At 35.8% G+C, this 21,768-nt stretch overlaps 1 protein-coding gene across 9 annotated transcripts in view; it reads right to left on the minus strand.

Moving 5' to 3' along the window:
• Positions 1-21,768, minus strand: part of CCSER1 (coiled-coil serine rich protein 1) — a 1,224,168-nt gene that overhangs the window by 607,324 nt on the left and 595,076 nt on the right. Inside the window, exon 9 of one of the 9 annotated variants that reach the window (XM_021100746.1) lies at positions 557-3,666. The exons of the other annotated variants lie outside the window; for them this stretch is intronic. Coding sequence (XP_020956405.1) covers positions 3,652-3,666 — 15 coding nt within the window. The 3' untranslated portion in view covers positions 557-3,651. Of the gene's footprint in view, positions 1-556; positions 3,667-21,768 lie in introns of those variants that run through there. 9 annotated transcript variants of the gene reach the window in all.

Consider the following 21,768-nt stretch of genomic DNA (forward strand, 5'->3'; position numbering starts at 1 on the left):
ATGTTGTGTCAATTTTGGCTGTACAACAAAGTGACCCATTATATATACACATATATACAAGTACATACGTATGCATATACAAACACAAATACACATTCTTTTTCTCATATGATCTTCCATAGTGCTCTATCACAGGAGATTAGATGTAGTTCCCTGTGCTACACACGGGAATATCAGTAGGACTATCAGTAACTTTAAGCAGAGAAAGATCTTCATCTCTATGTCACGAGTCATCTGTTTATGTTCAACTAGAAATGGGTTTTTCATCCTAGAAATTCTAACCTATCTTGTTTGGAAAACACATCTCTCTAAAACTCAGCTTTGTCTATCATTAAAAAAATTTGGCTGGAGTTCCCATCGTGGCGCAGTGGTTAACGAATCCGACTAGGAACCATAGGGTTGCAGGTTCGGTCCCTGCCCTTGCTCAGTGGGTTAAGGATCCGGCATTGCCGTGAGCTGTGGTGTAGGTTGCAGACGCGGCTCGGATCCTGCGTTGCTGTGGCTCTGGCATAGGCTGGTGGCTACAGCTCCGATTGGACCCCTAGCCTGGGAACCTCCATATGCTGTGGGAGTGGCCCAAGAAATAGCAAAAAGACAAAAAAAAAAAAAAAAATTTTGGCTTAGAATTAGGAAACAATTCACCTCAGTGCATCAATTAGGTACACAGAGAAATGGAGAGCTGAAGAAAAATGAATGATACATGAACCAGAGAAGCTTATGCTCTGGTCATTAACCCTGAGACAAAAGAGTTATTATGGAGTCATAAGTGAAATTCCAGAATAAAGTTTTGTAGATATGCCAATAAAGGAAGAGTTCATTTTGATTTAAAGGATTTAATTTAAGTCTAGGAGAAGATAGTGATGGAACTATGTTGAAAGAAAGAACAGTTGTTTAAAGTGTTATTTAAGAAAACACACACATATAAACATAGGCTAGATCAGAGTAACTGAGCATAGTTCAGTAATACATGGAGGAGATTGGACTAGGCTTCAAATGTCATACTGAGAGTTACAAATTGGGGACAGCTAGTGCTTCTGAACTAGGAGATGGTGATTAAACAGATTACGCTGAGAACATACTCTCTTAGATACCTTTGGTTCTCATTTGACTTTCACACATTATGGTTTTATAGCTAATAAGAAGCAATTCAGTTGTAAAATTTTTATAACTTGAAATATAATAGTTTTAACCTATTGTACTAATTTCTGTCATGTTTGTTTTTGTTGCCAACACATAATTTTGGAGACTTTACTTTCTCATCATAGGTGACAGAATTATTTTAGCTTATTAATTTCTTGCTTTGACAATAAAATTTAGAGCTAATTTCTATAAACTAGAAAAATACCCTTAGAGTTAGAATAGTTTTAAAATTGGTTTTATGTTGTAATGAATGATAGTCTTAGTATTATTGTCAACCCCCTTAGCAAAAGACTTTGGGAGTACAAATAGAATGAGTGAAGAGACAGCATTTCTGGATTCTTAATTGAATGGGGGCAGGCTAGGGGGAAAGCTTCCTGGGTAGATAGTCAGAATAAGGGCAATCATTTTGGTTTTTCTTTTCTGCTAACTGCCTTCCTTTTGCAGATTTAATGATGTTTTAGTTTTGAAAAACAAGCAAAGCTATCATGATAGAAGAAGTAAACAACACTCTCAAAGCACAATATTGATGATTTTTTACATGTGCTATTATAAGCACTCATGAGATTAAGAATTTTTAGTATTGCTTTCAGTAAGTGAAACACCACTGCAATAGTCTACTCCATTTTCTTGTATTTTGTTTTGTTACATTCCATTAAACTATATTCTGCAGGATGCTTTTTAATATGCCTAAAGAAAATTTGCAAATGACTAGGCTTCTTGTGCATTGACCTTCGCTCTTCTTTTGAATTTGCAGTATGGCTCATTTTAGTCAAGCTGTTGAAACATTTGTGGTATAATGCATCAAATTAAAGCAACCAGCTGTGATGTTTAATTTAAGCAAAAAGTTTATGATCTACAAGTACATAATACCTTAGGGATAATTGATATTGTATGTAACTGCACCAGAGTGACATGCAAGACGCGTTACAAAATGCCTATAAAATGTCACATATTTTATCGTATTAAGCCATTTGGACTTCAGATTTAAAAAGAACACCATCATTTATCCAAAAATGTGTATCAGAGGATAAATGAATAGACTTCTCTATTATTCTGTAAATATAGATGAGATGTGAAGTAATTTATTCTTGTGTCAGAAGAGAGGTTCTTTGTTTTATCTACTCTTGTTTATAATGAAGTTCCTCCATTATTTACAGACATTCTAGAATTTGGAAATGCCATTAACCATGAGGCTCAACTCTGTTTATCAAGTTTCTCATTGTATGAAAGTGAAGGCATTTAATAACCACAAAAACAAAAGGATATTCATTTATCAAGTCCCCTTTTGTTTGACAGTCTTACAATGCAATTGTTCAAGTGGCCTGGCTGATACAGCCTGTTCCTTGCCATAGATCATTGGAGAACAAGATCTTGAAAAAAATGCTGTACAGACGTGGGGGCGCACACACAAGCACACACACAGAGCTTGGGGTGGGGGCAGTGGCTTTTCTAAGTGGCTAGATGAGCAAAAAAAATCAAAAACCAAGTAAAGCATTCCTTTAAGAATATCAACTGATGAAACCAAAGCCAGCTATATGCATTTGTTGATTTTTATGGCATTTTTAGTAACAATATTAATAGGTTCTTAAGAAAATTAAGTGACTTTCTCAAGTTTTCCGGGGGTGAGGGATCAGTAGCAGCTGGTAAGATCTAGATAGATCATTTGATGACCTGGCCAAATGCCACAATCTACAAGACTAGTATCAAAATAGAAACCCCATGGTGAGATTTCTTTATAGAAAGAAAACCTTCTCCTAGGGTTGAGAGATGAAAAAATTTATTATAAAAAAAAAGCGCGACTTTTTAAATAAGATTTGCTACATAACCACTAGCTTCATATGCTTAAAGACCTTAAATACAAACTCTTGAATGATTTGTGTTTGTAGATAAACGATTTATGTAATCATAAGAAAATATTTTTGTAACTTTAAAAATATTACCTAAAGCTGTGACTCGAGATAACTAGAAGTGTAAGAGGAAAAAATGCTTCAACAGCAACTTTAGGGAGAAGGAAATGTTATTTAATGCCTCTGAGTAGGTACATAGTTAACTTTTAGGTTGAAGATGGCAGGAAAGCCCAGTGTGAAGGAATCATTCACTTTTCACTACACCAGCATTCTCTTTCACCTTGAAAACAGACTACAGAAGCTTGAAACTAAATTATTCATGTATTTAGTAGCTTAGCACTATATGTAATTGTTTGCTTACATTTTTAAAATAGAATTAAAATAAAGCCAATTATAAATACTAGATCTTGATAAATCTGAAATGTGGAAACGGCCCACTGAACTCTGAATGCTATCTGTAGTTACTGGGGGCCGAAAGAGTAGTAGATGCAGTATAAGCTCAACGCACTTTAATTTTCTAACTTTCTAATCTTTGCTATGAACTTTCCATACAAGTCTCCTGTCCTCCTTTGCTCATTAAAACTCAAAATGCACACTTTACTTTCCAGTCAAGACAAATAATTCTTTCATCATTATTATTTGGCGGGTATTACTCCAGCCTCCTTCAGTTTAGAAAAGTCTGTAGAATACAAAAAAAAAAAAAAAAAAACCATTAAATAAGTTAATAAAGATACCTGAAAAGTAGGTCTTTTTAAAATTAAATGTAAAAATTAAAAATTGGGGGCAATTAAAATGATGTATGAATAAAATATGACTTATGAATAAAACTTAGAAGCTTCTACAGTTTTAAAAAATTTAAAATATTCGAAATTCCCTGGTGGTTTATGGGTTAGCACTCCGTGTTTTCATTGCTGCATCCAGAGTTTGGGAACTGAGATCACGCATCAAACTGCTGCACACCATGGCCAAAAAATTGTATTCCTACAGGTTACAGTAAGAGAATTAATACTTAATAAATTGCTTTATTAAAAGAAATTAAGTATTTATAAACATTTCATAGGTGATTGGCTGTATACTTCATTCAGTTTTGTGTTCTTTACTGTGGGGATGCTACAGAGGTAGGGGCACGGATGCATGGGTCTAATACAACTAAGGTCTTCTGAGGCTTGGTTAGAAATTGCTTGTTAAGTCTATCACATATTAGCAACAGCAGGCCAGCCAAAGTGTTCTCGATGAGGTAAAGTATACCGACTAGAATCAGCAGAAGGGGAATGGTGTGTAAACGGAAGAAAACCAGCTAATTGAATGTTCTAGGTGAGAAAAAAATGGACACACAAGAGTGGTATTCATCCTTTGAAAAATCTGATTAGCTATATGGCATCTTAAGAAACTACACATCCGAGAGCCTTTCTACCTATTAGGAAATTTCTTATACGGTAGGTTCAAATTAAATTTTAGGCAACGAGTACACATTTGATGGGTCATTTTAAGAAAAATAAAAGATATTTGACAAGGTGGGGGGGATCAATAGTTTTTCTACAAATTGCAGCTAATGCCTGTACAAACAATCTCACTGCTCCTTTATGTTAATTTTTCCTCAGATGCAGATGCTCTATTCTGGAAAGAGTATAAAGACCTTTTATAAAATAAGATTAATGTCTCTTCGTCTTTATAATTTGCTTCACTGCTTCAACTACTAACTCATTCATAACATGCTCAAATATTTTCTCAAAGCAAATTAGTCACACTAGTAAATGATTTCGAATTATCCGTAGTTTGATAAGGTTAGCAGCACTAGTCAATGACAGGGAGAAGAGGCAAGGGATGGTTAAAGGAGAAAGAATGGGAAAGTAAGAAGGTAAGTGTGTGTAACGGAGGGGAGATGAGGACATAAAAGGAATTAAGATAAATTTGCATTGATCTTTTTTACCTGTCCCCTAGAAGTTTAATTAAATATATGACTTATAGTGTCTTCCATACTCAAGTGATTATAAGAGCTGTGTAGAGGCAAAAAATAAGAAATGGGTAAGAAGCTAGAAAAAGAATTTTTATCACTCCACTATTGATGTAACTGTCTTCTAGCTGCCTAGACAGACACTGACAGAAAATTTCCAAAGGTTATCAGACACATCAGAGTGTGAAGGAACACATTTTAAAAGCTCCTCAGATATGTGATGTTTATTCAGCTGCTGTAGTCACATGACTTCCAACTTCTAATTAGTATAAATTAATATTAAATTGGAGGTGAAATTATCCTTTCACTGCTCAAAAGGTCAGTTCTGACTAAATAGAACTATGTCAGATTGAAATGAAATAACCTTAAAGGAAATCCTAAAGAGATTTTTCAATTTTATCTTCCTTATTTTCTATCTTTAATCTTAACTATAGCAAAGGCATTTGGTTTCTGAGCAAGCCACAGAAGACAAATTCTAGCCTCTTCCTATCGGAATACTTCCATGTCCTTGGGCAACTGACTTGTCTATATTACAACTGCAATGTCAACAAAATAACGTCTATTTTACATAATTTCATAGAGAATATACTGGATTCATCAAAATGAGAAAACGTCGCTTACATTAAAACCAAACCAATAAAACCTAGGGTCTTAAAACTTCAAAACGTTTTATGGCATATGGAAAAATGTATCTCTTCACATGTAACAAAGTCTTTTGAGAATGCCTAGCTCAGGTCATAGGAATGTGTCATTAGTTACAAGTCTTTTGTAATACAGTCTATGTGTTATCAGTGATATTTGTAGCCTACAGGAATTTTGGACATGCCAGAAACAGCATCCTATATGACCTGTCAGAGATGAGACCCAAACATTTATTGGGTTAGATAGTGTGCCTTGGTTCTAGAAACAGCAGTGATCTAGAAAAAAAAAAAAAAAAAAAAAAAAAAAAAAAAAAACTACTACTGCTCTCATAGATTTTCAGGGAGTGTTACTGTATCTATAGATCTGTTTTCACTTGGGACCCAAATCGATTTTTTTCTTTTTATGACAAAAACTCAGAATAAAAGAATCTGTTTATCTCAGAGGCACACAGACCACAAGTACAGAGCACTGTAGTTAGCAAACAGAAAGCACACTGAAATTCAGGCAAAGGAGGAAATAGGCAAACAAACAATAGTTTGTGTGGGAAAAACAAAAGTGACAAAACAAGCCTGTGAAAACATTAGTGGGGTGAACTAGACGCACGTTCACAGGAGAAAATGAAGACTAAGATCCCTGACACAAGCGAGTGATAACCTAGCACAGGTCATGGTGGGAGAGAAAAATTCACTAGAAGGCAATAAACAGAGGTGGACAAGACGGGAAGATGCCCGGACCAGATGAAACTCTCTTGGTCAACTGAATACAAAAGGACTTGCATTGGAGCTTTAATGACAAAGGATTGTGGCCTTGAATTACAATTCTGCTACCCAGTAGCAGGTACCAAGCTTCACAAAGTGGAGATTTTATATAGTAGTTTTTCTCACCATCCTCCATTCCTTTCCTTTCTTCTTTTTCATTCTTTCATTTTTTTTTTTCTGATTGGATATATTGCAACCTGCTAATGTACAGGATTATTTGATATACACTTGAATGATATAATGGTATAGCATTATATTGATAGTCACAATAGTTAATAATTAACCAAAGTTATAATTATACTAAATTGTTAGAAAGGACTGAGTAAAGAATTTAGTTTGCTGTGGAAAAAAAAAAATCTAAAGAAAATGAGGGATAAGGTAAGGAAAAGAGGTGTATAATGGGAATATGGATGATCACATTTATTCTTATAAATAGCAGTTAACGAGATGTGACATGTTAAAACTGTAATTTGATTGAAAAAGAAAATAGTGAATCAGTGAAGCAGAAGAAAATGATTTCTATGAATAACATATGTTTAAACATTTCAGGAACTCACTATTTGTACCTCATGAGAATAACATTTTAATCATTTCTAAGGTAAATGAAATAAGGTAAAGTGTTATAGCCAAGTAATCTCTAAAGACAAAATACCTTGCACTCCTGTAATAAGGGTCAGGGAGTACTATGTCAAGTTTCTATCTCCTAAATCTACAGTTTAATAATAAAAAGAAAAGATGATCTATTGCTGTGGCAAATACTGGTTTCCATGCCAAATCAGGCCAGTCTATTGAGAGCACTGAAATGCTGAATACGAGTTGTGTTTTTTTTGGAGACCAGCTACGTAACACAGGGTTGAGGGTCATCTGGATCCTGAAATTTTAGTTGTGAAGCAACAGCTTCCATGTCCTCAATGTGATACTGTCTGACGTCCATCTGAAAGGTAGGATGAGATTGGGGAAGGCCTGCATGCCTGGACTAATGCCAAAGTGCCATCCTCAGAAGGTAAGGGATGTTTCTTCCCTGGTAGAACTCCCTAAGAGCACTGTATCATGACATTCTCCTATCTCGAAATCTTAAGAAATTACATTTATGAACAAGCATCAAAGATCAGGGCCACTGTTAGATCAGTTGTCATTCCTAAGAAGAAATGAGTTGTGATTTACTTGGTAAACAGCCAAAATGTTTTCCTGAAATGCTTCATTAGAGAGTAACTGACTTTCATTCGAAAAGAGGGACCATATGGTATGTTGTTTCTAACACAATTATTTATTAGTCTTGAGGACACAGCAGCAGCCCAGACATTTTTAAGTACATATGCTAACCTAGTGTAATTGATAGCATATAGTTTTAGGCTGAGAACCTCTTTAGTCTCTTAAAGTTGAAGTCTACTTCCTCAAAATAAGGCAATGTGCTCAGCAATGTGTCTGATAAATTGTTCAATAAAGTTATTTATATTTACTTGTGAGGTTCTGAACTATCCGCTCCCAGTTCTATTTTTTAAGTCGGTTCCCCCATCATTCCATATTCACAGCCCACCAAAACCACTGCTCAATCAACACTGTTCTCACAGGAAGAGAAAAATGGAGAGATCTGTGGTTTTCACCATGGCTATGAGCATAAAATTGCATAGTTGGATAACTTACTATAATCTCATTCTGTTTTTTCACTGGTAAAAACTGAGGAATTGTTGCTATGTGCCCTGTTGAGGCTCGAATGAGACTGTATTCACAAGATGCATAGCAAGTTAAACTAGTCAAAGTAAAATGACTACTATTGGAAATTGGAAGTTAACCCAATTGTGATACCTCTGAAAGTGTCTTATTGTATGTTTCTCACTAACACTTGATTCATGGTTAATTTGTTTGTGCCTTTTGACTTCAAAAGATATTAATTCAGTAAATGTAAGTACTAAACAACCTAACCCACTGCAACAGTGTTTTTAAAATAAGCTAATTCCAAAGCCTCTACAGTGTGCATTTATAAGATTATTGTAAGATGTGACTTCTCAGTTTTAATTGAGTAGAATAAGTATAACTTTATAGCTGCATGTCACAACACTGGACCATTAATCATTCTACATGATAATACTGTGTAATGATTGTAATAAATAGATTTCAAAAGCAGTAAGTTACAAACCCTTCAGGGACTAATTTAAATACACATTACACCCCTCAGTGCTTAGCTTTTGGATTTCTGATTTAGTTCAAATTTGACTTCTCATATCATTAGTAGGCAACTCTACATTCAATAACGTTATCTGAAAACTCAAAGATTTGTATTTTTTCTGCTTCTGAAAAACCTAACCTTATTTCTTTTTAAATTTTATCCCCCTTGAATGATTTTCAATCTTTGTATCATGTTTGTTTCAATGGGGCATGTGCTAATTTAAAATAACTATTCTTATTTTATAATTGTTTAAGTCTGATTCACACCATAAAATTCAGCTTTTCGAAGCTTATAATTCAGTGGATTTTGGTATAATCAGAGTTTTACAACCATCACCATTGAAAGTTATAGAATTCCAGAAAGTTTTAAGAAACACTTCATACCCATTCCCTGTTATTCTCTATTCCCCACTCCCCCATGCTCTGGCAACTACCAATTAATTTTTTTCTGTATGGATTTGCTTATTCTGATTTGCTTATTACATTTCATATAAATGGAAAAATACAACATATGGCCTTTTATGTCTGGCTTCTTTCACTTAACTGTTTTCCTGTTTCGTCCATGCTTTAGCAAGTGTCAGTACTTCACAACCTTTTATGGCTGAGTAACATTCTACTGTTCAGATACACCAACGTTTGTTTATCCATTCAGTGGACGGACACGTGGGTCACATTTCCACTCTTGCTTATGAATAATGTTGCTATTAACATGTACAGGTTTTTGGTGGACATATATATTTAGTTTGCTTGGGTAGGAGTAGATGGCTGGCTCACATGGTAAATGTATGCTTAACTTTAAGAAAAGGCCAAACTGTTTCTCCACAATTGCACTATTTTATATTCCCACCAACAATGTTTCAGAATTCTAATGTCTCTACCTCCTTGTGAACATGCATTACTGTCCATTTTTTATTGTATCAATCTAGTTTTATAAAAAGTGCCAAGTATTATCTCATTGTGGTTTTGATTTGTATTTCCCTGATGTCTAATGATGTTGAGCATTGTTTTTGTGTGCTTATTCGCTGTTTGCATACCCCCTTTTGAGAAATACATATTCATATTCTTTGCCCATTTTTAAATTGGGATGTCTTTTATTACTGAGTTGTGAGAGTTCTTTGTATATTCCAGACACAAGTCCCTTATCAGATGTGTGATTTGTAAGTATTTTCTCTCCTTCAGTAGGTTATCTTTTCACTTTCTTGATGGTACTCTTTAAAATACAAGTCTTTTAATTTTTATGTAAAGTTTCTCGCCTCAAATCTACTGTAGTATTTATTATTCAGATTCCGTGCTGCTTAATTACAAATGTATCATTTTAAAATACAACTGCCTTAGTGAAGTCTTCATCTATTTGAAGGCTAAACTATGTACAAATATGTTATAAATACATATGCATTCATTTCAAGAAGGACAAAGATCCAGTGTTACTTCCGTTTACTTTATAAGCTGATAACAAGTCTTAGGCATGTACAGATTCTAAAAAGGCAACATAAACAGAAGTTTAGTATTGGTATCCTAACTCAATATATTGCTGAATTTTAGACTAATATCTATAGCACATAATATGGCAAAGAAAAATGATTTGAGAACTGTTACAAGGAATAGTTATATGAGCCTTAATGTTAGGGAGAAAAATAAAATTGAAGCTTAAATTTTTATATTACTCGATTAGTTTTTTTGAATAGCATAAAAACAATTACATTATCAAATATCTTAAAGAACACCATTAAGCACAAATCATTTATGTGGCTCAGAAATCCTTGAAATTTATATTTTATAGATGATACAGTTACATTAGAGGAAAGAGCATTTTCATCTATAAAGAAAGGGATAAAGATATGCAGTCCATAAACTTCTTAAATTTTGTATTTATGTTGAATGTACTATAACACTTTCTTCACATATGAAATTTGTTTTTAAATGACTAAAATTATATTTTCATATCTTTTTTCAGGATACTGAAATTGCCCATGAGAATTTTAAGGAAAAGAGAAATTAAATGACTTTCGTACAGTCCAAAAATGGTGTTGTTGATGGGAATAGATGTAGTCCACTATTCTTTGTGCTATATTATATGAATTTTTCCTGGTTATGGGTCACTTCTGTCACTCCCAACATTCAGTTAGGAAAATCAGACCTTCACTTTTCAATCTCACATTTCTCTTTTAAGACATTAATGTCAAGTGGGCCTTATAACTTTGTGAAAACCATGGACACACTCCAAAATTTTTTGATTTTTCAGTGATTTTTCAAGATCTGTATGTTAAAGGGGCCTTTTACTCACAATCCGATAGACACTTTCTTTGAGCTCTTCTTTTTTCCTTTTCTCCCTTTCCTCTATACCAGGGGAGGATGAAAAGCAAGTATATAAGGCAGAACTATCTCTGAGAAAAATGTGTCAGATCTATCAATTTGCTAGAGTAATTGCACAGATTAAATGCCATGATAACATATTTCTAAATTATACAGGGATATCAGGTTATGTTCTCTTGCTACTGTGACCATAAGAATGCTCAATGTAAGAACTGCCATTTTTATGTATTATTTTCCTTTGCAGATACCACTTTGAGGTAAAAAAGTCACTTCGACCTATGAATATTTATTCCATGTATTAATAGCTGAAATGTTACATACAATAGTGTTTCTAAATATTCCTTAAAATAAATAATTTCACTTTGTGGAAAACACACATTCAAAATGTTTATCTTGTACATAATCCCACTGAAGGCGAAGAGTCTATATGCACACATTGTTTTATTTTGCCTCAAGAGTGGTAGGTCTTCTAGCACTAGAGTGTGTACCCTGGAAACAGGAAGCCTCGTATATTCTGCCGTTTGAGGCCATTTTTACTTTAGCCATCTGGGAAAGCACTGAACTGAGGTGACTATTTCAGCTTTGCTTGAATTATAATGTGGAAGCTACGTTCAAGGGCACATCAACCCAACGAAGTACATGGAGAAACCACAATTTCCACTACACAGAGAGGAATTAGGAAAAAGACAAAATTATCTAGAGTTACATGCTAATCAACTAATATAAATTTGGAAGTGGAGTTAGATCATAATACTATTTCCAGTCCATAATTCTGTACCACATTTAGATCTGGGAATACGGTTACTTTCCTAATAATAGTATGTTTAAAACATGTCATGTTATCCCAGAGGAATGAATAAACATACTTTATTCTCCACAAAACTCATTCTAATTGCCACATTCATTTCTGAAATTTAAACATCATTTTATATGTTGTTTAAGTGAACCTATGAAAATTAAATATTTTAAATTTAAACAATCTTTTAATAGTCCTACGTTATTTTCCAGATATTAAATTATCTTTAAACTAGTCTTGCAAACTAAACTGCAGCACTAACATTTCTAAGTAAACCTAATGCATTAGAAATTGGAAATTACCATGAGTTCTTCCAAACAAAACACCCCAAGGAAGATAATAAATGTTTCAAGGCGAGTTAGCAAGGAGACATATTTTAGAATTAACATCAGAAAAATAAGAGGAAATAACCACGTTTAGTTGAGTATGTTCTCAATATTCTGCATAGGTTATGCAATTTAATTTGAGAAAGAACATTGTTCATGTCTTAAATGTAGTGATAGTGTTTTATCTTTTTTCTGCAATGACTATTGCTTAACATAGTTCCTATATAAATCAGTTGTCAAAAACAAAGTTGAATAAATGAAGTATGATGTTATTCCCATGTCATAGATAAGGAGGCAAAAAAATAGATAAATGCTTAAAATACTCCAGATAATAAATGTTAAATTTTGCCTGACTCAAAAAATATCTTTTCCCCTTACATAAAGAATTTACAGATAATTTTATCATTTCAAGATTTAGAGTTAGGAAAAGGACATCTAATTGATAGCGAAGCATAAGGATCTTAATCAGCTAATAAATACCACATTTCCTCCAACGGAGGGGGAGATTTTTCTAACATGTTTTAGGATTAGAAACCTGGCAGAAAAATAACTTTAAGTAAAATTTATTGAATCACTCTATAAATAATAATCACACTACATAAAAATGCTAAAAAAAGTTGATAGTAGAAACCAGTTATGGTAAAATTTAATATCCAAACTTATTTCCCAGACTTCTCCTTTGGCCTTAATTCTTACTAGAGTATATGACATAAGAAACGAAATATTTATGTTTAATGCATTCATGCCAGAAGCTAAAGTTATTCCAAAAATTAAAATTAAAAACATAAAATGATTGAGCAGATAAGCAATGGCTTTCCCAAGCTGCTTTGTCCCTCGTCTTCACCAAGAATAGAGTGGGCAATAACAGGATTAAAGACAACGTGGCGCTGTGAGATCAAGAGAAAGAAAGCAAATGTTGAACCCAGGAGACAATAGGAACAACCCCATAACGATCATCAGTTTTTAAGTTCTGAATGTGCCTTTTCAGCCAGAGAAAAGGGGTCAAGAGGCTACCTCCACCTGCACAATTGAGGGTGGAAGAGGAAGCTCCTGTAGGAGAAGAGGACTTAGCAAAAGATGAAAGGAGTGTCCTTGGGTCAGATGTTGACCTAGAGAACTTAGTGAAGTATTCTAGCCTGAAGGATTGTGTGGTGGACTTGTAAAAAATCTTGTCATTCTCTGGCAGTAGGTAACACATGTTTTCCTAATATAAAACATGACCTTATGCAAAGAGTGGATAATTGCTTATTAGACATAATCTGAGTGATAACAAAGCAACAACTACCCCTAGAATTTGAGTGAAAACCTATTTGAATACCTCTAGTCTCCTAACTCCAGCATAAAGGATGTACGTTTCCAGCTCACTGCGTTTATCTAGGCTCTGAGCTCCCTCAAAACTCACTTCAGATTCCCCAACTTCCGTTTGGAACCTGTATGTCCATTTACCCTATTAACCTAATATTGATTGTCTTCTCATCACGTAACTAAAGACTACCCTTTCCTCATCTCCTAATTAAATCCCAACATACTCATAGAAGTACCTCATAGCCACATATTTGTACATCAACTACTACTTTTGTAGGAATTTGGCTCAAATCTTAATTCATTTCTGTATCTCTAGCTCCTTGAAGGGTGAAGAATGTACCAGGAGCTCATGATGCATCTGTTAAGCTCAAGAAAATAATTTAAATTCAATAAGGTCAGGAGCTATACTAAATAATTTTCTGGGCTCTCCTTTTGAAAAATAGTGCAGATTATGAGTGCTGAAAAATAGCTCATAGATGGATGGGTGTACTGACTTGTCTAAGTGGAATAAGTGGGCTTTGTCTCTCTCTTTTCACAATTTGTTATACTTCCCTTTGGATTTTGTTAGCAAATGCACCTTCCCTAAGACAGTTTGAATTAGACTTAGTTCAACGACCATAAAACTCATACTAATGCAAAGACTGATTTTTGAGAAATCTAAAGTAAATAGGAGAAATTAAAAACAGTATGCATTACTCTTCAGAACTATTTGTATTCCTCAGAAATACATACAGGCATGTTCTTTCACTTAATTTAAACCAGTATGTTCATTTCCCAGTTGTTTTTATTTTAATACATAAAATCTATACTTGATGAAATGTGATCTTTATAGATGCTGGCTTATATAGTGTAAAATGTGTTTTTCAGCAATAAAGGTTAAAACAAAAGCATAGAGGAAATTCAAGGTAGCCCTATGTAATGGATCAATAACTTTATCGATCAGAAATAATTCAGTCTTAACTTAAATGTTAAATTGGATTTTTAATTACGATTTTGTTTACATTACATCTTGTCTGACTTTCTTGGACTTACTAATTAGTAAAACAAATTACAGTAGCACTGCTTTGGTTCACTGAATTCCCTTTTTATCCCTAAATTTGTTATTGTCAAATCTTGAAAATGAAGGCTCTATTAGGAAAAAAAAGGCTATCTCTAATATAATATACCTCATCCTGTGTTATATAAAAACCATACATTCTAAACATAAATGTCCACTCTTTGCTAAATCACAAAGTTAACTTTACAGAGAAGAAGCCAGTGAAGTGGTAGGATATAAACAGGAGCAAGAGAAGGACCTCAAATTTTTTTTTTTTTCTGCTACTGTTGTTTTGATCCTATATATGATAAAAATGCTGGTGTTTATTGTGTACTATCTCTTTGCATCATTTTTGCTCCTGCCCAAAGCCATCCTGAATCTATGCACAACTGCAGGTATTTGATCTTGAAAACACCTTAAGGTCTCTCTCAAATCATGATCCTTGGGGCAAATAGCTACATTTGCCAGAAGCTACAGGGAGTTTTAAACCTTCCTATCTATGAATTATTCTACAATAAGATCAATTTGTTGGTACCTAAAGGCTTTATGGATTATCCTACAAGTTACCTATAGTTAAATTTAAACAAAAGACACAATTTTTTGTTCATAATAGGATTTTGCGTAAGTTGTCAACTGTCTCAGGCCCAAATTTACCCTTCATTGCCTGTTGTGGAAAAATGGAGTTGGGCTACAAAATAATCTTTTGGCAGCTAACATGATGTTTAACTGGGGCTACAGTGACATTGCAGGGAAAGGTATTTTCCTTCCTGTTTCCAATGAGCTATTTCATCAGCCTTCTGCAATGTGAGCAGCAACTCCAGTGCCAGGTTCCTGGAGTTCTGGCAATTTCTGAAGAATCCGACTTCCTCAGCACCAGGGCTTCCCCACTGCCCAGGTCCCCCAGTGCATGACAGCTAGTAGCACTCAGTGGCCAGAAATTTCCCTGGCCATCTCAGGAGCCTCCTTTAAGATACTCCTCAGGAACAGCACTGCCTAGCACCCTATAGGGTAGCATTCCCACGGATATCAGAGAGCAGACTTCCTGTAAGTTCTGCCAGTACAGCACTGCAATGACAAACGTCAAAATTCATTCCTCTGATAGGCAAGTCCCAATAACAAGGTTAAAACAGATTTCCATTAAAAAATTGTATTCCAAAGATGGCAAATGGATTTTGTGAGGATGGACGAAAAACTTTTCACACTTCCCACTGTGGTAAATGATGCTTTTGTCTAAGATGGACTAATTCCACTCTCATTCTGAAGAGCTTCTACTCACAAAAACACATATCCCTATTCACAATGAGGATGAACTTCACCCAAAGTTTCCTGGTCAATAAGGAAGTTTTCTAAAAGTGATCCAATGAATTTCCAAAGACATTTATATATGAGACGATGAACACAGTCTCCATTTTTAGGTGACTGAATCACCTTTCAGTTTATTGCAGAATAAACTTAGTGTTCTGCGATTAGACAAAGCTACTTTATCTTTTCATGCTGAGGACTTAGGATCAAGAACACTTACAAATGACACCTTGAAATACACTTAAAGCACTATGACACTGACTATTCCACATTTTGTGATGCTTCTCAGGAACGTGTCCCAAAGAGGAAATAAGCAGCAACAGATTGACTGTCACCATTGTGGGTTGATTTCTAACTCAAGAGATAGGACAATCTCTTATTCTTACAGTGGAAGTAAGAAAACATCACACACTATAGAAATCCATGTCTTAAAATGTTGACCCAATACTTTGTTGTTTGGGAATTAAAAAAGAAAAACTAATGAATATACTTCATACACATCTCAAACTCAGGGTTTTGTACTCTTCTGGCCCAGGGCAGCCCTTTTACTTCTCATTATAATTCTAATAACTCTATTGTTCCCCAGTTACTGTCATATATAAGAATATACTTTAATTTTAATGTAAAGAGAAACTCTGGTTTAAGATGGGCAGTAAGGTCGGAGTAAAAGTTTTAAGAAATGACTCATTCTCAGGGTAAAAAAAAAAAAAAAAAAGAGAGAGAGAGAGAGATAAACTTGCCAGGTAACTTTTGTTTACTTTTCAAATATGTTTCATTTCAGTTTGTTTCATTTATTCAAATATTAAGAGCTTATTAAGGGCCAGACATTATAGGAAATGATAGCTAAGTCCAGCCTACAGTCTGCTCTGGTAAATACCATTTTACTCCCACACAGCCACATCCCTGATTTACCCATTGTCTAGGGCTGCTTCAGGCCTAAGGGCACAGGTTGGTTGAGACACTATATAGATCACAGAGCATAAAACATTACCTGGCCCTTTACAGAAAAGTTTCCCAACCACTTGCCTGGAGAGTAGGGGTATATTGGTAAATGAAACAAGTACCCTTGTTTCTTAGCATCTATAGATTGGCTGGAGGAGGGTTGATATTAACTACAAGCATGATTATGTAAATAACTCTGTGTATTAGAAGGTAATAAATACTGTGGGGAAAAAAAGCCTGGGGGTCTGGCTGCAGTTTTATATGAGGGGAATTTGAGAAAGTAGTATTTGAGCAAATTTTGAAGGTCGGGAGGCAGCAGTCACATGGATTGGGGGAACATTGTCTGAGAAGAGAGCTTAAGGCAAATAATCAGAAGGAAGGAGCATACTTTACATGTCCAAGAAAGACTGAGGAGACCGATGGGGAAGACTAGTGAAGAGAAAGTAGTTCTAACAATGAAAACTGGCTTCAGTGGTACTGACATTTGTTACTGCCAGTCTTTGCTATAAAATATGAGTCAGTGCCCTGGGCTTAGAAATGATTTTTTATCATGCATGGTTAAGCAAGTATAATTTAAGAACTCTCAAGTACAGTGTTAGTTTAGTAATATCCAGTTGCTACATATATCTCCATTTATATATCTATTACTGGAAAGGAGATTGGAATAATGACATGATTTATGACAGTATCTTGAACATCTAATATGTAATAATGTATGAGGTCATGGAGTGAAAAATTCACAAAATCTTGAAAGGTTTGGCTAGGGCTTAAGAGTACTGAACATATAAAAGAATACATTTTATATTACTGCCTTTACGCTTTAAGAGACTAAGCAATGTTATTAGACTCATCAGGTGGTTACATTTTCCTGATGGATTGTACTAACAATTATGGAATGAAAAAAAAAATGTAAAACAGACTCTATGCCTAGAGAGGAAAATAATGTGCATTCCTCTGAAATAGATTCATACTGTTAAGAAAACTTAGAAGATTTTAAAAGATTTTTTTACCAAGTGTCTTGGCCAGGTATGCAACAAAAGGCATATGGAAAAAAAAAAGAAGATTAAGGAAAGGATAAATAAGTACTAAAAAATATTGGGTATAATAAAATATGAAAGTTGTATATTATATCATTACTTTTTTTTTTTTTTTTTTTTTTGCCTTTTTAGGGCCACACCCATGGCATATGGAGGTTCCCAGGCTAGGGGTCTGATAGAAACTGTAGCTGCTGATCTAGGCCACAGCCACAGTAATGCAAAATCCAAGCCACGTCTGCAACCTACACCACAGCTCACGGCAACGCCAGATCCTTAACTCATTGAGAAAGGTCAGGGATTGAACCCATGTCCTCATGGATGATAGTCGAGTTCATTAACTGCGGAGCCACATCGGGAACTCCTAGAAAATATTTTGATGATGAGACAGAGAAAGATTGCTCTTGAGAATGGATCAAATCATGGAGTTCCCATCTTAGCTCAATGGTTAACGAATCCCACCAGGAACCATGAGGTTGCGGGTTTGATCACCGGCCTTGCTCAGTGGGTTAAGGATCCGGCATTGCCGTGAGCTGTGGTGTAGGTTGCAGATGCAGCTCGGATCCCAAGTTGCTGTGGCTCTTGTGTAGGCCGGCAGCTACAGCTCTGATTACACCCCTAGCCTGGGAACCTCCACATGCCGTGGGAGTGGCCCTAGAAAAGGCAAAATAATAGATCAAATCTTAAAACATATTTAGTATCTGATGTATCAAAAGCAAAATGTTACCAGAGTTCCCGTCGTGGTGCAGTGGTTAACGAATCCGACTAGGAACCATGAGGTTGCGGGTTCGGTCCCTGGCCTTGCTCAGTGGGTTAACGATCTGGCGTTGCCGTGAGCTGTGGTGCAGGTTGCAGACGCGGCTCAGATCCCGCGTTGCTGTGGCTCTGGCGAAGGCCGGTGGCTACAGTTCTGATTGGACCCCTAGCCTGGGAATCTCTGTATGCCGCGGGAGTGGCCCAAGAAATAGCAAAAAGACAAAAAAAAAAAAAAAAAAAAAAAAAAAAAGCAAAATGTTACCAAAATCTCAAAATATGAATACAAGTAAAATAGTACTTTCCATTGATGAATGCTTTAGACAATTTTAGACATCATTGATAAAAAAAAACTCCTGCCTCTTAGTTTATTACCGATTTCTCCAGCAGACCCAAGAAGACCCGGAATTCTGTAGCAGCAGATTTCCTTGAACTGGGGGGGACTCACTTTGGCATCTAACAGCCACATGGTTATATGCACTTTGTTTCACTGACTCATTAAATGTGTACCGCAACTAAATAGATATTATTACCTCAATACCGAGATGAAAATACTGAGTATCAGGTGTTAAGTAATTTTCCCAAGGTCATACAAAAAATAAACAGTGGAGACCTGGGCCTTAAACTATCCAGTGTTGTTCCAATGGACCCACACTATTTTTAACCTATGCTGATTTTTTAAGAGAGGCCATCCCTCGAACCTATAAAGTCTAGAAGTAGTCTTCAGATGTTCACTTTACCTAAAGTCTTCTTCTTACTTTAGCATATCTTTTGTTTTTTTTTTTTTCCCTAAAGACACAAGTAATTTCATAGTCTATTAGGCAGAAATCTCCTTATACAGATTTCTTGGATATTGTATACAGTGAGCATATGATTTACTATGAAACTGTTCCATGTTTCAACATGGGCAAGGGGATGATTAATCAAGATGAAAAACAGCTTTATTGATTAAGCATCGTCTTGGGTAAACCAAAGTGTGGCTCCTCTGAATGACACATTCCCTTTGGGCACTAATTCCCTAGGATTCCACGCCGTTCCCCTGTCTGCGGCTGGGTCCCCCATGCCTATCCCTTTCCTGTGAGAGCTATTCTCCCTGAGGTTGAGCCCATTTCTTGCTACTTCCCACTTCATTTTCTAAAGGTTCTCCTTGATGATAAGATCCTTCAGACTAGGTCTAGTGTTTTCCAGACACCCAAAGCCAAGAAGCATTTAGCTCCCAAAGTTCCTCTTCCTTCCCTTTACGACTCTGATGCTTATTACACAATTCACACGTTGGCTACTCCTCCTCCTCATCATTCCTGTCATTATTGGCCTCTGTGTTCCGGCTAGATTTATCTACTCCCCCTCTTCCTGAGAAGACCCACTGAACACCAGCAAGCAAAGAGGGGGCACCACAGAGCTAACCAATCAAGGAATTAGAGTCTGAGCATGCAGAAGAACCAAAACTAAAAAAACCCACATATGCTTTTTTTTTGGTCTTTTTTCTTTTTAGGGCTACACCTGGTGCATACGGAGGTTCCCAGGCTAGGGGTCTAATTGGAGCTGTAGCCGCCAGTCTACACCACAGCAATGTGGGATCCCAGCCACATCTGCGACCTCCACCACAGCTCACGGCAATGCCAGATTCTTAACCCACTGAGTGAGGCCAGAGATCGAACACGAAACGCATGGTTCCTAGTCGGATTCGTTTACCACTGAGCCATGATGGGAACTCCCACATATGCTTTTTAAGGTGTTTCTGGCAGAGGAAAAAAAACACCAAGAGTTTAAATGACATTATTAATTGAATGACTATTTTTTTTAAAGCAGGAGAAAATTTTTAACTTTGCTTTTAAAATATACACTGTTTAAAGGGTTTTTAAATGAATTTGATGAGAAGAAATAAACTATATTATTTAACAAATTAGTCTAACAAAGGTTAGTGGAGTGGCGTAATTAATGTTTACAGAGCACTAATTCCAAGCATTATCTTGTAATGTGGAAAAAAAAAGACATTAAATAGGGCAACGTTCAGGTAGACGCAATACAAAGAGACAGAAGTCATATGGATTAAATACAAATTCACACTGGTGACTCCTCTCCAAATTCTCATTGACTGGACAAGCCACAGAAACCAACTGGCGAGAGAAAACACATCCCCTATACTTAAGAGGTGGTTATGTGAAGACAGATGAGAGTTAGACACACTTCCAGAGTACAGGCTAAACCTCAAAATAGAGATTACACAGTTTCCACTTGACTGATTGATTGATTTTTTGTCTTTTGAGGGCCACACTTGCGGCATATGGAGGTTCCCAGGCTAAGGATCTAATCAGAGCTGTAGCTGCCAACCTATGCCAGAGCCACAGCAACATCAGATCCAAGCCATGTCTGTGACCTCAATCAGAGTTCACAAAAACGCCGGGTCCTTAACCCACTGAGCAGGGCCAGGGATTGAACCCACAACCTCATGGTTCCTAGTCGGATTCGTTTCCAGTGAGCCATGACAGGAACTCCAGTTTCCACTTGATTTATAATGTATTAAAATTTAATCCAGCTTTTTCAAATTCTAAAGAGTAGCCAGAAACCTGGGCAAAGGAAACAATTGAGATCATAAGTAGTTCTAATACAAAATGAATCCTGATCCAGACTCTGTCAGGGAATATAACAAATATTTTCTTCATTAAGCGTTAATTCTTATTGTTGGTTCTCACCCTCACCCAACCCCCCAAAAAACACATTTCTGATTTCTTGCTTTAGGGATGAATCAGCTAAGATACCAACTAATATTTCGATAATAAATACTACTTTTGAAAAGGCATGAGTCCTTATTTCTACATTACTACAGAGGGATTTAGACACAGATCTTATTTTCCAAAGGGGAGAAAAGAAACAGTGGTAGCTGATTCTATCCCTTGCATACAGGTGACAACTCATTAGGGACATGTTACAGTTATTTTATACCTATAAGGAATCAGGGAATCTGCCTCACTTACTTAATGATTACATGGCAGCATGCTACTATCTGTAATTTTTTAAAGGTGTTTTTTTAAGTTGAAAAACTTATTAATCCAGATGCTGTTTCACCAAGTGAAAAAACAATTTGCCCTGATAAGGTATATTCCGGAGTTTTCATTGTGGCTCAGCAGAAATGAATCTGACTAGTATCCATGAGGACATAGGTTCAATTCCTGGCCTCGCTCAGTGGGTTAAGGATCCAGCATTGCTGGGACCTGTAGTGTAGGTCACAGACGCAGCTCAGATCCTATGTTGCTGTGGCTGTGGTGTAGGCCAGCAACTACAGCTCTGAGTTGACCCCTAGCCTGGGAACCTCCATATGCTGTAGGAGCGGCCATAAAAAAACAAACAAAACAAAACAAAAAAAAGGCAAAATAAATAAATGTCCCAATGACATGGAAATTTAGAGTGACTTGTAGACAGGGCTATGCCCATCTAAAAACACCAACAACAAACC

The sequence above is a fragment of the Sus scrofa genome, chromosome 8, assembly GCF_000003025.6.
Source record: "Sus scrofa isolate TJ Tabasco breed Duroc chromosome 8, Sscrofa11.1, whole genome shotgun sequence".
NCBI classification, from domain to species: domain Eukaryota; kingdom Metazoa; phylum Chordata; class Mammalia; order Artiodactyla; family Suidae; genus Sus; species Sus scrofa.